Source organism: Saimiri boliviensis, chromosome 8 (genome assembly GCF_048565385.1).
Source record: "Saimiri boliviensis isolate mSaiBol1 chromosome 8, mSaiBol1.pri, whole genome shotgun sequence".
NCBI classification, from domain to species: Eukaryota; Metazoa; Chordata; class Mammalia; order Primates; family Cebidae; genus Saimiri; species Saimiri boliviensis.
In genome coordinates this window covers 13,911,680-13,938,239 of record NC_133456.1, presented here as the reverse complement: position 1 = coordinate 13,938,239, position 26,560 = coordinate 13,911,680, and the positions used below count along the sequence as shown (strand labels likewise).

Sequence of the window (26,560 nt, the reverse complement as noted above, 5' to 3'; positions counted from 1 at the left end):
AGGCTGGGTGAGGTGGCTCAGCGTGTAATTCCAGCACTTTGGCTGGGGCAGATGGATCACCTGAGGTCAGGAGTTCAAGATCAGCCTGGCCACCATGGTGAAACCCTGTCTCTACTAAAAATACAAAAATTAGTGAGGCATGGTGGCATGCACCTGTAGTCCCAGCTATACTCAGGAGGCTCAGGCAGGAGAATCTCTTGAACCTGGGAGGTTACAGTTGCAGTAACCTGAGATCTCGCCATTGCACTCCCTTGGGTGACAAAGTGAGACTCCATCTTAAAAGGGGAAAAAAGCCGGGCGCGGTGGCTCAAGCCTGTAATCCCAGCACTTTGGGAGACTGAGGCGGGCGGATCACAAGGTCAAGAGATGGAGACCATCCTGGTCAACATGGTGAAAGCCCGTCTCTACTAAAAAAAAAATACAAAAAATTAGCTGGGCATGGTGGTGCATGCCTGTAATCCCAGCTACTCAGGAGGCTGAGGCAGGAGAATTGCCTGAACCCAGGGGGCGGAGGTTGCGGTGAGCCGAGATCGCGCCATTGCACTCCAGCCTGGGTAACAAGAGCGAAACTCCGTCTCACCAAAAAAAAAAAAAAAAAAAAAGGCGGGGGGAAAAAAAAAGTCTGGACAGCGTGGCTCACCCCTCCATTCCCAGCATTTTGGGAGGCCGAGGCAGGTGGATCACCTGAGGCTGGGAATTCCAGATCAGCCTGACCGACATGGAGAAACCCCATCTCTATTAAAATTAGCTGGGCATGGCCGGGCGCGGTGGCTCAAGCCTGTAATCCCAGCACTTTGGGAGGCTGAGGCGGGTGGATCACGAGGTCGAGAGATCGAGACCATCCTGGTCAACATGGTGACACCCCGTCTCTACTAAAAATACAAAAAAAAAAAAAAAAAAACTAGCTGGGCATGGTGGCGTGTGCCTGTAATCCCAGCTACTCAGGAGGCTGAGGCAGGAGAATTGCCTGAGCCCAGGAGGCGGAGGTTGCGGTGAGCCGAGATCGCGCCATTGCACTCCAGCCTGGGTAACAAGAGCGAAACTCCATCTCAAAAAAAAAAAAAAAAAAAAAAAAAAATTAGCTGGGCATGCTGGCACATGCCTGTGATCCTAGCTGCTCCAGTGCTCAGGAGGCTGAGGCAGGAGAATCACTGGAACTTGGGAAACAGAAGTTGCAGTGAGCTAAGATCGTGTCACTGCACTCCAGCCTGGGCAACAAGAGTTAAACTCCATCTCAAAAAAAAAAAAAAAAATTATTTGTAGTTAGGAATTTTGCAGTGATATTAAGGCTATACTAGCTTTTGAAGGTATTATATTGGCTTTTTTTTGTTTTTGTTTTTTTTTTTTGAGACGGAGTTTCGCTCTTGTTACCCAGGCTGGAGTGCAATGGCACGATCTCGGCTCACCGCAACCTCCGCCTCCTGGGTTCAAGCAATTCTCCTGCCTCAGCCTCCTGAGTAGCTGGGATTACAGGCAAGCGCCACCACGCCCAGCTACTTTTTTGTGTTTTTAGTAGAGATGGGGTTTCACCACGTTGACCAGGATGGTCTCGATCTCTCGACCTCGTGATCCACCCGCCTCAGCCTCCCAAAGTGCTGGGATTACAGGCTTGAGCCACCGCGCCCGGCCTATATTGGTTTTATGGTTATGCTAAATAAAAAGGAATCTTATAGAGTGGCACCCTGATATATTTACAGTTGAAGTGGTATGATTTGAATTTTTTTTTTTTTTTCATAAAGACAAACTCTATTGAGCCCCTCAGCACTAGTTCTCTTTCTCCTGCACAAGTCTTGGTTCCCCCGAGACGTCTATGCAGGCGGCAATGAAACCCACTCTTCGGCCAGCAGAGGCATCTCTGGATGGTGGAGGGTTTGCCGATGTGCTGGTGGTTGCCACCTCCAAAACGATGCTCCGCAGCGTTTATGGCCGCACCCCATACTCATGGCCAGCAGTTCTCATGCCTGAGGGTACAATTGTGTGCTGCCTGCAGGAGAAGCCTGGAGACAGTGGCTAGCCTTCAAGATGGGTTTGTCAGTTCTGCCACCTCCAGTCACCACACCAGCCACAGCTCTGTTGGCTAAAGAGATAACCTTCTTGGAGCCAGAGGGCAGCTTCACATGGGTCTTGTTGGTCTCAGGGTTGTGGGAGATAACGGTGGCATAGTTTCCTTATGCCCTGGCCAGCTTGCCACGGTCTCCAGGCTTCCCCTGCAGGCAGCACATAATCGTACTCTCAGGCATGGTGCTCACAGGGAGCAGCACATTGCCAATGCTGAGCTGGGCCTTCTTGCCGCAGTACACAAACTGGCCGGTGTGAATGCTCTCTGCAGCAAATGAACAGCCCTGTCTGCTTCTTAAACCGGTAGGGATCCCGGAAGACCACCTTAGCGAGGGGTGCGCTGCGGCCTGGGTCGTGGATGATGTCCTTCATGATGCCCTTGATGTAGCTGTGCCACTTGGCAAAATCCACAGCCCTTACAGTGCTTCGCATGCACGCAGAACACAGACCCGGCGCCCTTCCTCTTTCCACAGATCACGCGGCCCATGGCGACGGGTCCTGCTCACGAGCATGGCCGAAAGAGGAAATGCGGCGTAGACGAGCCACCTTATCTCATGATTTTTTAAAATCTGGTGGACATTAGGGGATGAGGACCTATAGATGAGACAAGGCTGGCCTTCAGTTGATAATCCCTAAAGCTAGGTGATGGGTACTATGGATGTTCACTATACTGTGATGAACTGTGCAGATGCAGGTCTGGAATTTTACCCTACTTACAAGCTGTTAGTGAGCTTGCTACTATTTCCTACATGCTGGTAGAAGATACGAGACTCCTGGGTCAGAGACAAAACAAGACAAAACAAAACCTTAATCACAGCAAAAGTAGCAGCCAGGGCAACATGGTAAAACCCATCTCTACAAAAAAATACAAAAATTAACCAGATCTGGTGCATACCTATAGTCTCTACTACTCCTGAGGCTGAGGTGAGAGGATTGCTTGAGCCCAAGAGGTCAAAGCTGCAGTAAGCTGAGATTGCACCACTGTATTACAGTGAGGGTGACAGAGAGAGAGACCTTCTCTCAAAAGAAAAAAGAGCCGGGCGCGGTGGCTCAAGCCTGTAATCCCAGCACTTTGGGAGGCCGAGGTGGGTGGATCACGAGGTCAAGAGATCGAGACCATCTTGGTCAACATGGTGAAACCCTGTCTTTACTAAAAATACAAAACATTAGTTGGGCATGGTGGCGCGTGCCTATAATCCCAGCTACTCAGGAGGTTGAGGCAGGAGAATTGCCTGAACCCAGGAGGTGGAGGTTGCAGTGAGACGAGATCGTACCATTGTACTCCAGCCTGGGTAAGAAGAGTAAAACTCCGTCTCAAAAAAAAAAAAGAAAGAAAAAAGAAAGAAAAACAGGCACGGTGGCTCATGCCTATAATCCCAGCACTTTGGGAGGCTGTGGTGGGCAGATCACTTGAGGTCAGGAGTTTGAGACTAGCCTGGTCAACATGGTGAAACCCCATCTCTACTAAAAATACAAAAATTAGCTAGGCATGGGGGTGGGTTCCTGAAATCCCAACTACTCAGGAGGCTGAAGCAGGAGAGTCACTTGAACCTGGGAGGCAGAGGTTGCAGTGAGCAGAGATGGCACCACTGCATTCCAGCCTGGGTGACAGAGGGAGACTCGTCTCAAGGGAAAAAAAAAAAAAAAGCCAGGCTTGGTGGTATTTGCCTGTAGTCCTAGATATTCTGAAGACTGAAGTGGGAGGTTCACTTGAGCCCAGGAGCTTGAGGCTGCAGTGAGCTATGATTGAGCCACTGTATTCTAGTTTGGGTGATGGAGCAAGACACTTTCAAAAAATCCAAACAACAAAACCAAAAACCTACCCTAACATTTCCTTGATATTTTTCCATGTCTGCACATTTGATCTAACTAGTTTTTGTTTGTTTGTTTGTTTTTTGTTTTTTGAGACAGAATTTTACTCTATCACCCAGGCTAGAGTGCAGTGGCACCATCTCCACTCACTGCAACTTCCACCTCTCAGGTTTAAGCAATTCTCCTGCCTCAGCCTCCTGAGTAGCTGGGATTACAGGCACCTACCACCATGCCTGGCTAATTTTTGTAATTTTAGCAGAGACAGCATTTCACTATGTTGGCCAGGGTGGTCTTGAATTCCTGACTTCAAGTGATCTGCCTGCCTTGGTCTCCCAAAGTGCTGGGATTCCAGGCATGAGCCACCATGCCCGTCCTAACTCATTCTTTTTTATTGCTGCATATTGTTTCATTAAATTGATGCTGTCATGGACTGAATTGTGTACTTAAAAATTCAGATACTGAGCGGGCGCGGTGGCTCAAGCGTGTAATCCCAGCACTTTGGGAGGCTGAGGCGGGTGGATCACGAGGTCAAGAGATCGAGACCATCCTGGTCAACATGGTGAAATCCCTTCTCTACTAAAGATACAAAAAAAAATTAGCTGGGCATGGTGGCACGTGCCTGTAATCCCAGCTACTCAGGAGGCTGAGGCAGGAGAATTGCCTGAACCCAGGAGGCGGAGGTTGCGGTGAGCCGAGATCGCGCCATTGCACTCCAGCCTGGGTAACAAGAGCAAAACTCCGTCTCAAAAAAAAAAAAAAAGGCTGGGCGCGGTGGCTCACGCCTGTAATCCCAGCACTTTGGGAGGCCGAGGCGGGTGGATCACGAGGTCGAGAGATCAAGACCATCCTGGTCAACACGGTGAAACCCCGTCTCTACTAAGAAAAAATACAAAAAACTAGCTGGGCATGGTGGCGCGTGCCTGTAATCCCAGCTACTTAGGAGGCTGAGGCAGGAGAATTGCCTGAGCCCAGGAGGCGGAGATTGCGGTGAGCCGAGATCATGCCATTGCACTCCAGCCTGGGTAACAAGAGCGAAACTCCGTCTCAAAAAAAAAAAAAAAAAAAAAAAAAAAAAATTCAGATACTGAAGCTCTAACCCCGCACCCGCATTGTGACCGCATTTGAAAATAAGGCTGCTTGGCCGGGCGCGGTGGCTCAAGCCTGTAATCCCAGCACTTTGGGAAGCCGAGGCGGGTGGATCACGAGGTCAAGAGATCGAGACCATCTTGGTCAACATGGTGAAACCCCGTCTCTACTGAAAATACAAAAAAAAGAAAAAAAAAAAATTAGCTGGGCGTGGTGGCACGTGCCTGTAATCCCAGCTACTCGGGAGGCTGAGGCAGGAGAATTGCCTGAACCCAGGAGGCGGAGGTTGCAGTGAGCCGAGATCGCACCATTGCACTCCAGTCTGGGTAACAAGAGCGAAACTCCATCTCGGGAAAAAAAAAAAAAAAAAAAAATAGAAAATAAGGCTTTAGAGAGGTGGTTAAGATTACAAGTGGACATAAGGGCGGGCCCCTAATCAGATAGGACTGCTTCTTTCTAAGTAGGGGAAGAGTCACCAGAGATCCCTCTCTTTGCACACACAGAAAAATAGCCCTGTTAAAGACATAGGGCACAGCCTGTCAAAGTAAAGCCCGGGCACAGTGACTCATGCCTGTAATCCTAGCACTTTGGGATCATGAGGTCAAGAATTCAAGACCAGCCTGGCCAACATGGTAAAATCCCATCTCTACTAAAAATACAAAAAAATTAGCCTGGTTTGGTGGCATGTGCCTGTAGTCCCAGCTACTCGAGAGGCTGAGGCAGGAGAATCGCTTGAATCTGGGAGGCAGAGGTTGCAGTGAGCCAGGATCACACCATTGCACTCCAGCCTGGGTGACAGAGCAAGACTCTCTTGAGACCAAAAAAAAAAAAAAAAAAAAAAGACACAGTAAAAAGGTGGCTGTCTGGCTCTGTGACCCAGGCTGGAGTGCAAAGGCAGCTGTTCTGGGAAAACATTTTCTATTTTTTTTTTTTAGAAAGATGGGTTTTCCGGCCGGGCGCGGTGGCTCAAGCCTGTAATCCCAGCACTTTGGGAGGCCGAGGCGGGTGGATCACGAGGTCAAGAGATCGAGACCATCCTGGTCAACATGGTGAAACCCCGTCTCTACTAAAAATACAAAAAATTAGCTGGGCATGGTGGCACGTGCCTGTAATCCCAGCTACTCAGGAGGCTGAGGCAGGAGAATTGCCCAAATCCAGGAGGCAGAGGTTGCGGTGAGCCGAGATCATGCCATTGCACTCCAGCCTGGGTAACGAGCGAAACTCCGTCTCAAAACAAAAACAAAAACAAAAACGGAGGCCGGGCGCGGTGGCTCAAGCCTGTAATCCCAGCACTTTGGGAGGCCGAGGCCGGTGGATCACGAGGTCGAGAGATTGAGACCATCCTGGTCAACATAGTGAAACCCCGTCTCTACTAAAAATACAAAAAACTAGCTGGGCGTGGTGGCGCGTGCCTGTAATCCCAGCTACTTAGGAGGCTGAGGCAGGAGAATTGCCTGAGCCCAGGAGGCGGAGGTTGCGGTGAGCCGAGATCGCACCATTGCACTCCAGCCTGGGTAACAAGAGCGAAACTCCGTCTCAAAAAAAAACCCCAAAAACAAAAACAAAAAAAAAAAACGGGGTTTCACCATCTTGGCCAGGCTGGTCTTGAACTTCTGACCTCGTGATCCACCCGCTTTGGCCTCCCAAAGTGCTGGGATTACAGGTGTGAACCACCATTTTTCTTTTTTCTTTTTCTTTTTTTTTTTTTTGAGACGGAGTTTTCGCTCTTCTTACCCAGGCTGGAGTGCAATGGCGCGATCTCGGCTCACGGCAACCTCCGCCTCCTGGCTTCAGGCAATTCTCCTGCCTCAGCCTCCTGAGTAGCTGGGATTACAGGCACGCGCCACCATGCCCAGCTAATTTTTTGTATTTTTTAGTAGAGACGAGGTTTCACCATGTTGACCAGGATGGTCTGGATCTCTCGACCTAGTGATCCACCCGCCTCGGCCTCCCAAAGTGCTGGGATTACAAGTTTGAGCCACCGCGCCCGGCCTTTTTTTTTTTTTTTGAGATGGAGTCTAACTCTGTTGCCCAGGCTGGAGTGCAGTGTTGCAATTTCGGCTCACTGCAACCTCTGCCTCCCAGGTTCCAGTGATTCTCCTGCCTCTGCCTCTGAAGTAGCTGGGATTACAGGCATGCGTCATGCCCAGCTAATTTTGTATTTTTAGGAGAGTTGGGGTTTCTTTCTTTTTTTGAGATGGAATCTTGCTCTGTCACCAGGCTGGAGTGCAGTAGCACAATCTTGGCTCACTGCAACCTCTGTCTTCCAGGTTCAAGCGATTCCCCTGCCTCAGCCTCCTGAGTAGCTGGGACTACAGCCATGTGCCACCATGCCTGGCTAATTTTTGTACTTTTGTAGAAACAGGGTTTCACCATGGCCAGGATGGTCTCAATCTCCTGACCTTGTGATCCACCTGCCTTGGTCTCCCAAAATGCTGGGATTACAGGTGTGAGCTACCTCACCCAGCTGTTTTTTTGTTTTGTTTTGTTTTGGAGATGGAGTTTCCCTTTTGTTGCTCAGGCTGGAGTGCAATGGCATGATCTTGACTCACCACAACCTCTGCCTCCTGGGTTAAAGTGATTCTCCTGCCTCAGCCTCCTGTGTAGCTGGGATTACAGGCACATGCAACCATGCCCAGCTAATTTTTGTATTTTTAGAGATGGGGGCTTCTCTATGTTGGTCAGGCTGGTCTCGAACTCCTGACCTTAGATGATCTAACCACTTTGGCCTTCCAAAGTGCTGGGATCACAGGTGTGAGTCACCGTGCCCAGCCTTTTTTTTTTTTTTTTTTTGATATGGAGTCTCATCTCCGTCTCTCAGTCTGGAGTGCAGTGCCTAGATCTCTCGGCTCACTGCAACCTCCGCCTCACAGGTTTAAGTGATTCTCCTGCCTTAGCCTCCTGAGTAGCTGGGATTACAACTTCGTGCCAGCACGCCCAGCTAATTTTTGTGTTTAGAGACGGGGTTTCACCATATTGGCCAGGCTAGTCTTGAACTCCTGACCTCGTGATCCACCCACCTGGGCCTCCCAAAGTGCTGGGATTACAGGCGTGAGCCACCTTGCCCAGGCTTCATTTATTTATTTTTTATTTATTTTGAGACAAGGTGTGTGACCGTCACCCAGTCTGGAGCACAGTGATGTGATTTCAGCTCACGGCAACCTCCATCCCCCAGGTTCAATTAATCCTCCCATCTTATCCTCCTGAGCCGCTGGGACTACAGGCACATGTCACCACACCCATTTAATTTTTAAAATTTAAAAATTTTTTTTTTTTTTTTTTTTTTTTTTTTTTTTTTTTAGACGGAGTTTCGCCCTTGTTACCCAGGCTGGAGTGCAATGGCGCGATATCGGCTCACCGCAACCTCCGCCTCCTGGGTTCAGGCAATTCTCCTGCCTCAGCCTCCTGAGTAGCTGGGATTACAGGCACACGCCACCATGCCCAGCTAATTTTTTGCACTTTTTAGTAGAGACGGGGTTTCACCATGTTGACCAGGATGGTCTCGATCTCTCGACCTCGTGATCCACCCGCCTCGGCCTCCCAAAGTGCTGGGATTACAGGCTTGAGCCACCGCGCCCGGCCTAAAAAATTTTTTATTTAAGACAGGGTTTTCCCATGTTGGTCAGGCTGGTCTTGAACTCCCGACCTCAGGTGATCCCCCCGCCTTGGCCTCCAAAGTGTTTGGATTACAGGCGTGAGCCACCATGCCCAGCCTTTTTTTTTTTTTGAGACAGAGTCTTGCTCTACCGCCAGGTGCCAGGCTGGAGTGCAGTGGCGCAATCTTGGCTCACTGCAATCTCCGCCTCCTGGGTTCAAGCAATTCTCCTGCCTCAGCCTCCCAAGTAGCTGGTACTACAGGTGCGTGCCACCATGCCCAGCTAATTTTTGTATTTTTAGTAGCGATGGGGTTTCACTATGTTGGCCAGGATGGTCTCGATTTCTTGACCTTGTGATCTGCCCGCCTCGGCCTACCATAGTGCCTGGATTATAGGCGTGAGCCACCGCGCCCGGTCAATTTTAATTTTTTTTTTTTTTTTTTTTTTTGGAGACGGAGTTTCGCTCTTGTTACCCAGGCTGGAGTGCAATGGCGCGATCTCGGCTCACCGCAACCTCCGCCTCCTGGGTTCAGGCAATTCTCCTGCCTCAGCCCCCTGAGTAGCTGGGATTACAGGCATGTGCCACCATGCCCAGCTACTTTTTTTTGTATTTTTAGTAGAGACGGGGTTTCACCATATTGACCAGGATGGTCTTGATCTCTTGACCTGGTGATCCACCCGCCTCGGCCTCCCAAAGTGCTGGGGTTACAGGCTTGAGCCACCGCGCCTGGCCAATTTTAATTTTTTATAGAGAGGAGTTTCGCTTTGTTGCCCGGGCTGATCTCAAATTCCTGGGCTCAATTGATCGGCCTGTCTCAGCCTCCCAAAGTCCTCAGATTTTAGGCGTGAGCCACTGCAACCGCCGGAGGTATGGCTATTCTTTTGCCCTGTACTGGAGCCTCTTTTTTTTTTCCTTTTCATTTATTTATTTATTTATTTATTTATTTATTTTTTTAAAGATGGGGTTCCACAGGCCGGGCACGGTGGCTCAAGCCTGTAATCCCAGCACTTTGGGAGGCCGAGGCGGGTGGATCACGAGGTCGAGAGATCGAGACCATCCTGGTCAACATGGTGAAACCCCGTCTCTACTAAAAATACAAAAAAAATTAGCTGGGCATGGTGGCGCGTGCCTATAATCCCAGCTACTCAGGAGGCTGAGGCAGGAGAATTGCCTGAACCCAGGAGGCAGAGGTTGCGGTGAGCTGAGATCGCGCCATTGCACTCCAGCCTGGGTAACAAGAGCAAAACTCCGTCTCAAAAAAAAAAAAAAAAAAAAAAAAAAAAAAAAAAAAAAAAAAATGGGGTTTCACCATATTGCTCAGGCTGGTCTCAAACTCCTGACCTCAGGTGATCCGCCCACCTCAGCCTCCCAAAGTGTTGGGATTACAGGCGTGAGCCACTGCGCCCGGCTGGAGCCTCTTTTGGAGTGCTTCCTCTAGGTATTTTTTTTTTTTTTTTTTTTTTTTTTTTTTTGAGACAGCATTTCACTCTTGTTGCCCAGGCTGGAGTGCAATGGCATGATCTTGGCTCACCACAACCTCTGTCTCCTGGTTTCAAGCGATTCTCCTGCCTCAGCCTTTTGAGTCACTGGGATTACAGGCATGCGCCACCATGCCCTGCTAATTTAGTATTTTTAGTAGAGACGGGGCTTCTCCATGTTGGTCAGGCTGGTCTTGAATTCTTGTCCTCAGGTGATCCGCCTACCTCAGCCTCCTAAAGTGCTAGGATTACAGGTGTGAGCCACTGCCCTGGGCCTTGGGTCTTGATTTATTTGTGGCTGGGCATAGTAGCTCACATCTGTAATCCCAGGAGTTTGGGAGGCTGAAGTGGGAGGATTGATTGAAGCCAGGAGTTTGAGATCAGCCTTCGGCAACATAGTGAGATTGTTGCTCTACAAAAAATAAAAAATTAGCTGGGTGTGGTGGCATGTGCCTGTTGTCCCAGCTACTCAGGAAACTGAGGAGGGAGAATTAGTTGAGCCTGGGAGGTTAAGGCTACGATGAGCCATGATTGTACCACTGAACTACAGCCTGGGTGACAGAATGAGACCCTGTCTCCAAAAAAAAAAATTAAAAAAAAAGACATTTGCATGCTTTTCTCATACTCTCTACCAGACAGTAACTTTCTCTGGAGTAGGGAACAGGGCTTTATCACTGAACTTCCCCAACAACATTGCAAACATAATCTGAATGAAGTTGAATTCATCATCTTCTCCAACTCCTGTGTCCCCTTAATTATTTTACACAGTGCAGAATCCTTTCAGTTACTATGGTACAGATCTCAAAGTCATCTCTCCACACAGTCATCACCAGGGCTCAGCCTGCTGCTCAACAGTCACCTCCTCATTTCTTTCTTTCTTGCCTTTTTCACTCCTGAGTATAGCTGAAGCGTTCATTCTCTCTCGGGATCTAATTAGTATGCTAGGTTCTATTTTCCCAGCTGATTTGACCCTTTCGCTTCCAGAAGAATCTTTCTAAAGTACACTATTGGCAGAGTGCAGTGGCCCACGCCTGTAATCCCAGCACTTTGGGAGGCCAAAGAGGGCAGATCACTTGAGGCCAGGAATTCGAGGCCAGCCTGACCAACATCGTGAAACTGCCTCTAGTGAAAATACAAAAATGAGCTGGGTGTGGTGGAGCACACCTGTAATTCCAGCTACTTGGGAGGCTGAGACAGAATTACTTGAATCTGGGAGGTGGAGGTTGCAGTGAGCCGAGATCTCACCACTGCATTCCAGCCTACGTGACTGAGTAGAGACTGTCTCAACAGCAACAACAAAACTACAGTATTTACTCTCCTAAGAATTTTTTAAATGTCTTACCAAAAAAAGTAGAATTCCTTAGTTTGGCACTCCCAGCTCTTTTTCTGCTTTACTTCCTGTATAGCTTGCACACACACAAAACCCTCAGATCACACTGAACTGAATATTTCTAGGGTTTGCCCCTTGTTCCACTTGGACGTCTTCATGTTTCTTTCATTGTGCCATTCAGGAGTAACCACTCCTGTCTCCGAACTCTTGTAGCACTTGATGCCTCCTTTCCAGCATTTACCACTTTCCATTTCCTTCACACAGTGTTGTCATCTTCTCTACTAGGTTCTAAGCCCTTTGACGCAGGGCCTTGTATCCTCCACACCTGCTTACCAACTGATGATACACAGTGCACTCAGATATCCATGCAGGGATCTCTCTATTCCCCACACAATACAGCACCATGCCCTGTTCAGATGTACTCATTATTTGAATGAGTATATGATGTTCCACACCCCAGCCTTTTAGCCAATGTGGAAAGAAAATAATAGATGTAGGTCGAACTTAATTGTTTGCACACAAAAGTGACAGCATATGGCACTATTCTTCATACAGCTTCAAAGGCCACATTTTTTTTTTTTTTTTTTTGAGACGGAGTCTTGCTCTGTCGCCAGGCTGGAGTGCAGTGGTGCGATCTTGACTCACTGCAACCTCCACCTCCTGGGTTCAAGTGATTCTCCTGCCTCAGCCTTCCAAGTAGCTGGGACTACAGGGGCGCGCCACCATGCCCAGTTAATTTTTGTATTTTAAGTAGAGATGGGGTTTCACTATGTTGGCCAGGACGGTTTCAATCTTTTGACCTCGTGATCCGACCACCTCGGCCTCCCAAAGTGTTCGGATTACAGGCCTGTGCCACCGCGCCCGGCAAGGCCACATCTTAAAAACATATTCTGTAAAATTCTGACGCAGCATCAGAGCTACGCCACTGCGTTGTTTACTTTTGAAGCTGAATTCCACTGAACCTATTCTTTTTTTTTTTTTTTTTTTTTTTTTTTTGAGACGGAGTTTCGCTCTTGTTACCCAGGCTGGAGTGCAATGGCACGATCTCGGCTCACCGCAACCTCCGCCTCCTGGGCTCAGGCAATTCTCCTGCCTCAGCCTCCTAAGTATCTGGGATTACAGGCACGCGCCACTATGCCCAGCTAGTTTTATTGTATTTTTAGTAGAGACGGGGTTTCACCATGTTGACCAGGATGGTCTCGATCTTTCGACCTCGTGATCCACCCGCCTCGGCCTCCCAAAGTGCTGGGATTACAGGCTTGAGCCACCGCGCCCGGCCTGAACCTATTCTTGAATCTTATCTAGAGGAACACAGCGTGTAATCGGGACAACCCCCTTTCTCATTCCAAAGAGGTGATGTGGCCAGGGCGGGACCTCGAAATCCCCCAGCAACTGTGACTGGCAGTCTCCCCGCGACCAGCAAGTGCTACCTTGTTCTTTCCCTAGCGTAGTACAGTTTACGAAATCAACGAACACGTTGATTTCATCTTTCCAGTAACCTGGGGAGGCAAAAATGCTCATCTCCCTAAAAAAGCAGATCACTGGGGAGATGGAGAAGAGGCGTGGCTACGAGCTGTGGCGGGGGAAGGCGGGTGGAATCCCGGAGCCCGAGCTGGAAACCGTTCCCGGCTCAGCCGTGACCCGGAGTGTTTAGTCGTACCAAGAGGCGCAGCTGGCGCGCAGAGGGCACGAAGATCCTCCCCACTCTCACACTGCAGGCAGCTAAGTTGCTGTGAGAGGCGGCCCCCGCAGCCCGGCCAGCACACTCCGCGACCCCAGAGCTGCCAGCGCAAGCCCATCCCCTTCGTGACTCTACCGGAAGTCCTGCCTGCGCCGCCGCCGCAGCCGCCGCGCCCCATTGGGTCGGGTGCCGGAGCATCCCGAGTACCGGCTGTCCCGAGCGGCCACAACGAGCCTCTCTGGTGGAGCCGGGCCAGAGGCCCGCAGAGGAACGGAGACACGCGCGGCAGGCGGGCTCCGTGGCCCGGGGTGGGGAGCGACGGGCCGGCGGCCGGACTTCCGTCACGGGACCCGGAAGGGGCCGCGCCGCCGCTGCTGGGAGTTGTAGTCCGGCCGTGGTTGGGGGACCCGCGGCTCATGCGCGGTGCACCGAGGCTTGTTTCACATCTGTAACAACAGGTGAATTCGGCTCTTTATTCTACCCTTTCGTGCCCTCTTGAGGAGCCTGCCGCGGCCGGGGGTGGTCGGCGCGAGGAGGGAACCCGGCCCGACCGCCGGCCTGGCGGAGAGTGGGGCGGAGAAGCCGGTGGGCCCGAGTAGCAGGCCGGGCATCCTAGGCCTGCCCGCGAAGCCGGCCGGGCCGATCCGTGGGCAGCCAGGCCTCGGCCTGCCGTTGCCATGGAGCCCGGGTGGGGGCGGGGGCCAGACCGGTCCGCCGGGGCGGGCCTCGCAGGCTGGGGCTCCGCGGAGGCCGCGGGAGAGGCCGCTTCATTGGCGCAACGACGCCTTCGCCTCAGGGGATGCGCCGTTTCCCCAGGCAGGGCCTGGAGGAAGCCTCCGGAGTGCCCCGAGACCTTTGTCTACTTCTCCTGCCTCCCGGTGCTGCCCGGACCATTCGTCCAGAGGGAGGCCTGGTGCCTTCTGGCCCCTCTAGTTTGCCCCCTTTTGCACCGACCTTGTCACTGGGGGAGGCCAAGGGGTGAGGTGTTCTTTGTTTGCTAGTGGTAACTTGCCCCATTTAGCAGGGGCAGACCAAATGCATGTTGGGTCCTTTGTTTGCAGTGAACTGGAGTCCCAGGGGTCCTCAGAACCCCCAAGCCAGGGATATGTCGTATCTATCTGGTCGTTGTACAGCAACATGGGTCACTTGAATTGTGATTTTTCCGGGCAGAGGCTGTTCCACTTTACAACTCCACTTCATAGGGGCTTGCCATACACTAGCTGGTAGACTGCAGAAGGCCAGTTACAGGCTTTCAACCTGGTTTTGGTTGCAGCTTACGGGCCAAAGTGAAATGAGACGTTGTCTGGTAATTTGCCTTGAAATATTTTGCAAGGCGGTAACCCCACTGTTATAGTGGATCTTGACTACATCTTGTAATTTACACTTAAATCTTAGATATTTAAGTTGATGAGCAGAAATTACTTCCTTTCCTGCGTTTTCTACCTGTGTTGGCTCTTTCTCCCTAAATGATAGTTGCATTCCAAGTGTTTTAATTTATGTAGCTGTGATACAAAGTTTTGTTAGCTCTTGGACCCTTCTTGCCTCTTTCAGCCTTTGAAGATGTCACTGTAGTATGTCTCAAGGAATGAACCATGGTACATTTAGGCAACAGCATGATATCCTGGAGATAAGAAAAGTAGCCTAGACTAAGCTTGGAGGGCAGTGGAGTCAGCATACTTCAATGCTGATTTCCATCTGCCCTAAGGCAGCTGTGGGATCTTGGGCAGGTTGTATAACCTGTGCTTCAGTTTTCTTCTCTGGAAAGATAATTCCTACCTCACTGGATAGTTGCCTGGATTAAATGGGATAAAGCCTATGGAAGTATGTCATAAACTGTAAAAATGGTATTCAACATTGATTTATTGTTATATTCCCAATCTGGAAAAGTATTATAGCTTCTTTATCTACGTTAGATTATCATAATCTCTATGGAATTATAACTCAAAATTGAAGTAGGTTTTGCTGTGGGCTTGCAGAAAATGTTTTTCAGGCTTACAAGGCTTTCTTTACCTTTACATCTTCTTCTGAGATGATGTTAGAAGACTTCAGCACTTCTACAGGTGCTGGTGTAGGACAGCTCACAATTTAATGGGCCTGGAATGGGTCATGGCAAGTCCTGAGTTAAGGCCATTTTGTCCAGTATGTGTGCTTCATGCCACTAACAAAATTTGTCCCTGTTAGAACTAGTAAATGAATTTCAATGGATAGAGCAACTTTCTTTCCCTGTGGGACCATCACTTTGTTGACCCAGCATTGTACTTCCCAGGAGGAGGCCCAGCCTCGTGATGAGGAATAGCAAGGAGAGAATTCAGCTCGAGTTCAAAAGCCTACAAAATCTGAGACTGTCACTGCTTTTATAAGGTAAGTTGATTTAGCTGTGCACAGAGTGGTGGTGGATCTCATGCTCAGCTACACTAAAACAAGAGTAATGTGTTAAACCTACTTGTGACTGTCTTGGAAGAGGGTATCATTTATTTGATTTTCTTTTTGAGATGGAGTCTCTCTTTGTCCCCGAGGCTGGAGTGCAGTGGCGTGATCTAGGCTCACTGTAACCTGCTCCTCCCAGGTTCAAGCGATCCTGTCTCAGTCTCTCAAGTAGCTGGGATTACAGGTGTCTGCCACCATGCCCGGCTAATTTTTTTGTATTTTTAGTAGCGATGGGGGCTGGTCTCCAACTCCTGACCTCAGGTGATCCACCCGCCTCAGCCTCCCAAAGTGCTGGGACTACAGGTATGAGCCACTGCGCCCAGCCAGAAGGGTATCATTTTTTTTTTTTTTTGAGACAGAGTTTCGCTTTTGTTGCCCAGGCTGGAGTGCAATGGCGCGATCTTGGCTCACTGCAACCTCGGCTTCCTGGGTTCAGGCAATTCTCCTGCCTCAGCCTCCTGAGTAGCTGGGATTACAGGCACGCGCCACCATGCCCAGCTAATTTTTTGTGTTTTTAGTAGAGACGGGGTTTCACCATGTTGGCCAGGATGGTCTTGATCTGTTGACTTCGTGATCCACCCGCCTTGGGCTCCCAAAGTGCTGGGATTACAGGCTTGAGCCACCGCGCCCAGCCTAGAAGGGTATCATTTTTTTTTTTTTTGAGACGGAGTTTCGCTCTTGTTACCCAGGCTGGAGTGCAATGGCGTGATCTCGGCTCACCACAACCTCCGCCTCCTGGGCTCAGGCTTGAGCCACCGCACCCGGCCCGGGTATCATTTTTAATTAGTCATTGTGGAGTTTCTGTCCTGGAACCATCCCTTAGTGACTACCTGGAATCAAATTGTGTTTCATTATATAATAAATCTTGACATAATAGCATTTCACCTATCTCTAAATTAAGAGAGTCATTGAATGACAAAGGTTTTTAACATTACTGCATTACAAGGAAGACAGCTTTCTTTTGGATCGCTATGAAATGTTCTAGAGCTCTGTAAATTATCTCTAAAACATCCTATTTTGATTCTCATACGGTAGTATTTTAGATTAGAACAGGAAAGAATAGTGGTACATGAGCCTAAATTGATATATTGGGCTAGAGGATTAGGGACTTTAAAAAAGTAAAACCGGCCGGGCATGGTGGCTCAAGCCTGTAATCCCAGCACTTTGGGAGGCCGAGGCGGGTGGATCACGAGGTCGAGAGATCGAGACCATCCTGGTCAACAAGGTGAAACCCCGTCTCTACTAAAAATACAAAAAATTAGCTGGGCATGGTGGCGCGTGCCTGTAATCCCAGCTACTCAGGAAGCTGAGGCAGGAGAATTGCCTGAACCCAGGAGGCGGAGGTTGCGGTGAGCCGAGATCCCGCCATTGCACTCCAGCCTGGGTAACAAGAGCGAAACTCCGTCTCAAAAAAAAAAAAAAAAAAAAGTAAAACCAAGAGTCTATTTACAAGCAAATTAATTTACAGTTTTTTTTTCTTTAGAGACAGGGTCTCACTGTGTTGCCTAGGCCAGTCTCAAACTCCCGGTCTCAAGAGATCCTCCACCTGGGTCTCCCAAAGTGCTCGGATTACAGGCATGAGCCACCACACCTAGCCATTAAATTTTTCTTTTCTTTTTTTTTGAGACTGAGTTTCATTCATATTGCCCAGGCTGGAGTACAATGGCTCGATCTTGGCTCACTGCCACCTCTGCCTCCTGGGTTCAAGTGATTCTCCTGCCTTAGCCTCCTGAGTAGTTGGGATTACAGGCATGTGCCACCATGCTGGGCTGATTTTGTATTTTTATTATAGACAGGGTTTCTCCATATTGATCAGTCTGGTCTCGAACTCCCAACCTCAGGTGATCTGCCCGTGTCGGCCTCCCAAAGTGCTGGGATTACAGGCGTGAGCCACCACACCCGGCCATTGCTTTTGTTTTTTTGTTGTTGTTGTTTTTTAATAGAGATGGGGTTTTACCATGTTGGCCAGGCTGGTCTTGAACTCCTGACCTCGTGATCCTCCCATCTTGGCCTTCCAAAGTGCTGGGATTACAGATGTGAGCCACCGCACACGGCCGCTTTTGGTTTTTTTAAAGAGAGACAGGGTCTCAGTTTGTCACCCAGGCTAGAGTGCAATGGTGGGATCACAGCTCACTGTAAACCTCAAAATCCTGGACTGAAGTGATCCTCCCTTGTTAGCCTCCTGAGTAGCTAAGACTACAAGCGTGCACCACCACACTTGGCTAATTTTGAAAATTTTTTGTAAAGATGGGGTCTCACTATGTTGCCCAGGCTGATCTTGAACTCTTGTTCTCAAGTGCTCCTGTCACCTCAGCCTCCCAAAGTGCTGAGATTACAGGTGTGAACCACTGTACTCAGCCAGTGTACAACTTCTTAGCAATAGAGTATTGTTTATTTATTTATTTATTTATTTTCTGGAGATGGAGTCTTGCTTTGTTGGCCAGGCTGGAGTGCAGTGGTGTGATCTTGGCTCACCTACTCCAGCATCTGCTTCCTGGGTTCAAGCGATTCTCCTGCCTCAACTCCTCCCACCCCCAGTAGCTGGGATTACTGGCGTGCACCACCATGCCTGGCTATTTTTTGTATTTTTATTAGTAACAGGGTTTCCCTATGTTGGCCAGGCTGGTCTTGAACTCCTGACCTCAGGTGATCCGCCCACCTCGGCCTCCCAAAGTGCTGGGATTACAGGCATGAGCCAATGTACCCAACCAAATCTTGTTTCTTAAGTAATAATCACTTAAGATACTTTACATTTTATAATATTCAGGTTTTCTTTAAAATTAGAATCTCAAATTATACCCTTTTTATTTATTTATTTGAGACGGAGTTTTACTCTTGTTGCCCAGGCTGGAGTGCAATGGTGTGATCTTGGCTCACTGCAACCTCTGCCTCCCGGGTTCAAGTGATTCTCTTGCCTCAGCCTCCCAAATAGCTGGGATTACGGCCACCTGCCACCATGCTGGCTAATTTTTGTATTTTTAGTAGAAACGGGGTTTCACCATGTTGACCAGGCTGGTCTTGAACTCTGGACCTCAGGAAATCCACCTGCTTCAGCCTCCCAAAGTGCTGGGATTACAGGTGTGAGTCACATTGCCTGGCTAACTTTTTAAAAATTTTCATTTGGGGCTGGGTGCGGTGGCTCAAGCCTGTAATCCTAGCACTTTGGGAGGCCGAGGCGGGTGGATCACGAGGTCAAGAGATCGAGACCATCCTGGTCAACATGGTGAAACCCCGTCTCTACTAAAAATACAAAAAAAAAATTAGCTGGGCATGGTGGCACGTGCCTGTAATCCCAGCTACTCAGGAGGCTGAGGCAGGAGAACTGCCTGAACCCAGGAGGCGGAGGTTGCGGTGAGCCGAGATCGCGCCATTGCACTCCAGCCTGGGTAACAAGAGCGAAACTCCGTTTCAAAAAAAAAAAAAAAAAAATTTTCATTTGGGTAGAAGGTATCTATAGAATGTGGGCCGGGCGTGGTGGCTCACACCTGTAATCCCAGCACTTTGGGAGGCTGAGGCGGGTGGATCACGAGGTCAAGAGATCGAGACCATCCTGGTCAACATGGTGAAACCCCGTCTCTACTGAAAATACAAAAAATCAGCTGGGCATGGTGGTGCATGCCTGTAATCCCAGCTACTCGGGAGGCTGAGGCAGGAGAATTGCCTGAACCCAGGAGGCAGAGGTTGCAGTGAGCCGAGATCGTGCCATTGCACTCCAGCCTGGGTAACAAGCGTGAAACTCTGTCTCAAAAAAAAAAAAAAAGATATCTATAGAATGTAACTTCTTAAAGTAAATTTTAGCATTGTTGATGTTGTACTGAAGTTTTCTCTCTGAGCTACCGTATACTATGGGCTAAAATTTTAGGCATTCCTTGGGGAGAGGAGGCCATCAGGGCAGATCTGCTGGATTTGGCCCCAGGTCAGCCCTTTAATTCCTACATTCCCCAAATTTGAGAATGAGAGGAAACAGCAGTCAGGATCAGGAGTGTAGGCCCCTGTAGACTCCAAGCAATGTTGGACATGATCCTGATTTGCTAAATGCTGTTTAGATGATTTTTTTTTTTCTTTTCTTCCAGGGGTTCACCTTCAATAGATGATTTTGAACTAAGGCCACTTAAGGTTTTTGCACCTAATCCAAGAGTACTGCATTATAAAAACATCTATAAATCTGAGTTTGAGTATTTTTTTTTTTCTAAATATGTTCTACCATAGAGTATTTTTTTTTTTGACACAGAGTCTTGGTCTGTCGCCCAGGTTGGAGTGCAGTGGTGCGATCTCCGCTCACTGCATCCTCCGCTTCCCAGGTTCAAGTGATTCTCCTGCCTCAGCCTTCCTAAGTAGCTGGGATTACAGGTGCACACCATCATGCTCAGCTGATTGTTTTGTATTTTGTATTTAATTTTTTTGAGACGGAGTCTTTCTCTGTTGCCCAGGCTTGAGTGCAATGGCATGATCTCGGCTCACTGCAATTTCTGCCTCCCAGTGTCAAGTGATTCTCCTGCCTCAGCCTCCTGAGTAGCTGGGATTATAGGCGCATGCCACCACACCTGGCTAATTTTTTTTTTTTTTTTTTGAGACGGTGTTTCGCTCTTGTTACCCAGTCTGGAGTGCAATGGCGCGATCTCGGCTCACCGCAACCTCCGCCTCCTGGGTTCAGGCAATTCTCCTGCCTCAGCCTCCTGAGTAGCTGGGATTACAGGCACGCACCACCATGCCCAGCTAATTTTTTGTATTTTTTAGTAGAGACGGGGTTTCACCATGTTGACCAGGATGGTCTCGATCTCTCGACCTCGTGATCCACCCGCCTTGGCCTCCCAAAGTAATTTTTTTTTTTTTTTTTTTTTTTTTTTTTTGTTTTTTTTTTTTTGAGACGGAGTTTCGCTCTTGTTACCCAGGCTGGAGTGCAATGGCGCGATCTCGGCTCACCACAACCTCCGCCTCCTGGGTTCAGGCAATTCTCCTGCCTCAGCCTCCTGAGTAGCTGGGATTATAGGCACGCGCCACCATGCCCAGCTAATTTTTTGTATTTTTAGTAGAGACGGGGTTTCACCATGTTGACCAGGTTGGTCTCGATCTCTCGACCTTGTGATCCACCCGCCTCGGCCTCCCAAAGTGCTGGGATTACAGGCTTGAGCCACCGCGCCCAGCCAATTTTTGTTTTTTTAGTAGAGACGGGGTTTCATCATGTTGGTCAGGCTGGCTTTGAACTCCTGACCTCGTGATCTGCCCACCTTGGCCTCCCAAAGTACTGGAATTACAGGCGTAAGCCACCACGCCCAGCCAATTTTTTTTTGTATTTTTAGTAGAGACGAGGTTTCACCATGTTGGCCAGACTGGTCTCGAATACCTGAGCTCGTGATCCACCTGCCTTGGCCTCCCGAAGTGCTAGTATTACAGGCATTAGCTATTGCGCCCAGCTGAGTTTGAGTATTTTTTTTTTTTTTGAGACAGAGTTTCCCTCTTGTGACCCAGGCTGGAGTGCAATGGTGCAATCTCGTCTCACCGCAACCTCCGCCTCCTGGATTCAGGCAATTCTCCTGCCTCAGCCTCCTGAGTAGCTGGGATTACAGGCACGCGCCACCATGCCCAGCTAATTTTTTGTATTTTTAGTAGAGACGGGGTTTCACCATGTTGACCAGGATGGTTTCGATCTCTTGACCTCGTGATCCACCCGCCTCAGCCTCCCAAAGTGCTGGGATTACAGGCTTGAGCCATCGCGCCCAGCTGAGTTTGAGTATTTTTAAAAACAAAGTGTTAAACCAGAGGCGTTGCTTTTGTTTCTTTTCATCTCTAGGTGTATTTCTCAGTTATATATACTAATAAGCAAAATGCGGCCGGGCGCGGTGGCTCAAGCCTGTAATCCCAGCACTTTGGGAGGCCGAGGCGGGTGGATCACGAGGTCAAGCGATCGAGACCATCCTGGTCAACATGGTGAAACCCTGTCTCTACTAAAAAATACAAAATACTAAAAAATACTTTGGGAGGCCGAGGCGGGTGGATCACGAGGTCAAGAGATCGAGACCATCCTGGTCAATATGGTGAAACCCCGTCTCTACTAAAATACAAAAAATTAGCTGGGCATGGTGGCACATGCCTGTAATCCCAGCTACTCAGGAGGCTGAGGCAGGAGAATTGCCTGAACCCAGGAGGCGGAGGTTGCGGTGAGCCGAGATCGTGCCATTGCACTCCAGCCTGGGTAACAAGAGCGAAACTCCATCTCAAAAAAAAAAAAAAAAAAAAATACAAAACATTAGCTGGGCATGGTAGCACATGCTACTCGGGAGGCTGAGGCAGGAGAATTGCCTGAACCCAGGAGGCGGAGGTTGCGGTGAGCCAAGATTGCACCATTTCACTCCAGCCTGGGTAACAAGAGTGACACTCTGTCTCAAAAAAAAAAAAAAAAAAAAAGTAAAATGCACCAAACTTTTGGCCAATAGTTGTACTTCAACTTAATATTTGTTATTTCATAGAGACTTGCTATGAAAAGCTTTTTATTGGCCAGGCATGGTGGCTCACTCTCCTGTAATCCCAGCATTCTGAGAGGCCGAGGCCGATGGATCATGAGGTCAGGAGTTTGAGAGCAGCCTGGTCAACATGGAGAAACCCCGTTTCTACTAAAAAATACAAAAATTAGCTGAGTGTGGTGGCACGAGCCTATACTCCCAGCTACTCAGGAGGCTGAGGCAAGAGAATCACTTGAAATCGGGAGGTGGAGGTTGTGGTGAGCCAAGATTGTGCCACTGTGCTTCAGCCTGGGTGAAAGAATGGGACTCCCTCTCGAAAAAAAAAAAAAAAGAAAAAGAAAGAAAAGCTTTTTATTTGGAATCATTGTATAGTTATTCTTTGATACTGTCAGTCAAATTTCATTTTTAGGGACTTGACTGGGTTTTATGAAGGCCCAGTAAGCTAGTTTGCCTATAAGGCAGTCAGTCATCAGTCCTATTTCCTGATGTCATGTGGCCGAAGGGGTCCATGTAGAATTTAATTTCTTCCTGGAAGTCCCGAGGAAACCTGCAAGTATTGTGAACTAGGTAGAACTACATGTCTCTCATGAAATGCATCATCTTCTGTTTAACAGGGTGTGGAGAGTTTTAGGACAGAGAAGAGAAGAAAGTGCTCAATTAGAATGAAGCAAAGATAATTACTCTAGAGTGGAGCTGGCTTTCCAGTCCTTAAGACTCGGGAGCAGCAGTTGGGGTTCATTAGTGAAGAGTATCACTTTTCTCATCTTCTGGATAGTGCTGTCTGTGTTACTGGCGTCTTCTTTGTGAGTTCCTAGACCAGGAATATTAACCATTGCCCCTTGGCCCTCCTTATTCTCAGGATTCCAGCTTTCCCTCCTGGCCAGAAATGTTCAGCCTGGACTCATTCAGAAAAGGTAAGACTGCAACTGTGTTTGTGACCTCTTGCCCTTCATTATTGGGATGGGCATCTGTGAGGGCTGTGAAAGTCTCTCACCAGTGTGTAGCTCTTGCATGTTGCTTGGGTAGTTTTCCAGAGTCCTTTTCTATAGCCTTCCTTTTGCTTGGTGCTTATAATCTGGGTCTCTCCTTGCCCTGGCCTTTGTGTACATTTGCCATACCTCCCCCCAGTGCCCTCTTCCGAATACTCCCTGCTTATTAAAATCCTATTTTTCTTTTTTTGAGGTGTGGTTTCACTCTATTGCCCAGGCTAGAGTGCAGTGGTGTGATCCCTTCTCACTGTAGCTTCTGCCTCCCAGGTTCAGGCAATTCTCTTGCCTCGTAGCTGGGATTACAGGTAGCAGCCATCAGGCCTGGCTAATTTTTTTTATTTTTATTTTTAGTAGAGATGAGGGTTTCACCATGTTGGCCAGGCTGGTCTTGAAATTCTGACCTCAAGTGATCCACTCACCTCAGCCTCCCAAAGTGCTGGGATTACAGGTGTGAGCCACCCCATGCCCAGCCTCTAACATCCTGTTTTTCTAGGCTAGTGTTTTATACCATCCCCTTCATGAACCTTTCCTAATTCTGTGACCAAATGCAATCTTTCTACAACCTTCCTTGGTCCCATATCTGTTCTTTTTCATGCTTAGTCTATTCTGAATTACTCATTGTGTCACTAGACTGGAAGCTCCCTGCAGCCAGGGCTTATTGTTATCTTTTATCATACATAGTACCTGGCTAGCATTTTGCACATAGTAAGTCTCAGTAAACACTGGTGGAAGTGGACTGAGTCTGTATTAGGCTGTTCTTGCATTGCTGTAAAGAAATACTTGAGACTGGGTAATTTGTTAAAAAAGAGGTTTAATTGGTTCACATTTCTGCAGGGTGTATAGGAAGCATGGTGCTGGAATTTGCTTGGTTTCTGAGGAGGAATCAGGGAGCTTTTACTTAGGGGCAGAAGATGAAGCAGGAGCAGGCATGTCATATGGCAAAAATCACGATCCAGAGAGAGAGAGCTGGGAAAGTGCCACATCATTTAAACAAGGTCGCAGAAGATGAAGCGGGAGCAGGCATGTCATATGGCAAAAATCATGATCCAGAGAGAGAGAGCTGGGAAAGTGCCACATCATTTAAACAAGGTCGGCTGGGTGTGATGGCTTACACCTGTAATCCTAGCACTTTGAGAGGCTGAGAGAGGTGGATCACCTGAGGTCAGGAGTTTGAGACCAGCCTAGCCAACATGGTGAAGCCCTGTCTGTACTAAAAATTCAAAAATTAGGGCCGGGTACGGTGGTTCACACCTATAATCTCAGCACTTTGGGAGGCTGAGGCAGGTGGATTGCCTAAGCTCAGGAGTTCAAGACCAGCCTGGGCAACATGGTGAAATCCCATCTCTACTAAAAATACAAAAATTAGCCAGGCATGGTGGCAGGAGCCTGTGGTCCCAGCTACTCGAAGACTGACGCAGGAGAATTGCTTGAATCCAGGAGGTGGAGGTTGCAGTAAGCCGAGATTGCACCACTGCACTTCAGCCTAGGTGACAGAGCAAGACTCTGTCTCAAAAAACAAAAACAAAAACAAAACAACAAAAATTAGTCATGTGTGGTGGAAGGGGTCTGTAATCCCAGCTACTTGGGAGGCTAAGGCAGGAGACTCGCTTGAACCTGGGAGACAGAGGTTGCAGTGAGCTGAGATCATGCCATTGCTTTCCAGCCTGGGCAACAAGGGTGAGATGCCATCTTTAAATAAATAAATAATAGCCAGGCACGGTGGCTTATGCCCATAATCCCAGCACTTTGGGAGGCTGAAGCAGGTGGACACGAAGTCAAGAGATCAAGACCATCCTGGCCAACATGGTGAAACCCTGTCTCTACTAAAATACAGAAATTAGCCGGGCTTGGTGGTGCGTGCTTGTAGTCCCAGCCACTTGGGAGGCTGAGGCAGGAGAATTGCTTAAACCTTGGAGGTAGGGCCGGGCGCGGTGGCTCAAGCCTGTAATCCCAGCACTTTGGGAGGCTGAGGCGGGTGGATCACGAGGTCAAGAGATCGAGACCAACGTGGTCAACATGGTGACACCCCGTCTCTACTAAAAATACAAAAGATTAGCTGGGCATGGTGGCGCATGCCTGTAATCCCAGCTACTCAGGAGGCTGAGACAGGAGAATTGCCTGAACCCAGGAGGTGGAGGTTGCAGTGAGCCGAGATCGCGCCATTGCACTCCAGCCTGGGTAACGAGAGTGAAACTCTGTCTCAACAAAAAAACAAAAACAGAAACAAAAACAAACAAAAACCTTGGAGGCGGAGGTTGCAGTGAGCCGAGATCGCGCTATTGTACTCCAGCCTTTTGCCTGGTGACAGAGTGACTCTGTCTCAAAAAAATTAAAAAAAAATTAAAAATAAATAAGGCCAGGCGCAGTGGCTCACGCTTGTAATCCCAGCCCTTTGGGAGGCCGAGGTGGGTGGATTACCTGAGATCAGCAGTTCAAGACCACCCTGGCCAACATGGTGAAACCCTGTCTTTATAAATAAATAAATAAATAAATAAATAAATAAATAAATAAATAAAATGACAAGATATCATGAGAGGCTGTGTGTGGTGGCTCATGCCTGTAATCCCAGCACTTTGTGAGGCCAAGGCAGGCGAATCACTTGAGGTCAGGCATTCAAGACCAGCTTGGCCAACATAGTAAGACCCCGTCTCTACCAAAATTATAGAAAATTAGTTGGGTGTGGTGGTATGTGCCTGTAGTCCCAGCTACTTGGGAGGCTGAGGCACAAGGATTGCTTGAACCTAGGTGGTGGAGGTTGGAGGTTGTAGCGAGTTGAGATTGTGCCACTGCACTCCAGCCTGGGTGACAGGGCAAGAATCCATCTCAAAAAAAAAGGTCTCATGAGAATTTACTCACTTTCACAAGGATAGCACCAAGACTTGAGGGATCCACCCTATCACCCTCCAACAGTGGAGATTACATTTCTTTCTTTTCTTTCTTTTTTTTTTTTTTTTTGAGACACAGTGGCTCTGTTGCCCAGGCTAGAGTGCAGTGGCAAGATATCGGCTCACTGCAACCTCCGTCTCCCTGGTTCAAGTGATTCTCCTGCCTCAGCCTCCTGAGTAGCTGGGACTGCAAGCATGCACCACCATGCCCAGCTAATTTTTGCATTTTTAGTAGAGATGGGGTTTCACCATATTGACCAGGCTGGTCTTGAACTCCTGAGCTCAAGTGGTCCGCCTGTCTTGGCCTCCCAAAGTGCTGGGATTATAGGCGTGAGCCACCGTGTCTGGCTGGAGATTACATTTCAACATGACATTTGGGTAGGGACAAATATCCACAGAGTCACTGTTACATTAGTGGTTATAGAAACTCTGGCAAGTCTTGAAATTAGTGCTGTCCAGTACACGGAGTGAAAGGGTTGCGTGGAGGCCGGGCGCAGTGGCTCAACCCTGTAATCCCAGCACTTTGGGAGGCTTAGGCGGGTGGATCACGAGGTCAAGAGGTCAAGACCATCCTGGTCAACATGGTGAAACCCCGTCTCTACTAAAAATACAAAAAATTAGCTGCACATGGTGGCATGTGCCTATAATCCCAGCTACTCAGGAGGCTGAGGCAGGAGAATTGCCTGAACCCAGAAGGCGGAGGTTGCAGTGAGCCGAGATCGTGCCATTACACTCCAGCCTGGGTAACAAGAGCGA

General features: G+C 48.8%; 1 protein-coding gene and 1 pseudogene across 3 annotated transcripts in view; one reads left to right on the top strand and one right to left on the bottom strand.

Moving 5' to 3' along the window:
• Positions 1 to 1,840: 1,840 nt before the first annotated feature.
• On the bottom strand, positions 1,841 to 4,726 carry LOC141585331 (large ribosomal subunit protein uL2-like; annotated as a pseudogene).
• Positions 4,727 to 13,379: 8,653 nt separating this feature from the next.
• The window catches only part of DHX30 (DExH-box helicase 30), a 62,842-nt gene continuing 49,661 nt past the window's right edge, over positions 13,380 to 26,560 (top strand). The window contains exons 1-3 of one of the 3 annotated variants that reach the window (XM_039477555.2): positions 13,380 to 13,500; positions 15,309 to 15,403; positions 22,790 to 22,844. In XM_039477555.2, coding sequence (XP_039333489.1) covers positions 22,817 to 22,844 — 28 coding nt within the window. In that variant the 5' untranslated portion in view covers positions 13,380 to 13,500; positions 15,309 to 15,403; positions 22,790 to 22,816. Of the gene's footprint in view, positions 13,501 to 13,816; positions 14,021 to 15,308; positions 15,404 to 22,789; positions 22,845 to 26,560 lie in introns of those variants that run through there. The other 2 variants (XM_039477556.2, XM_074403943.1) reach the window with 2 other exon arrangements.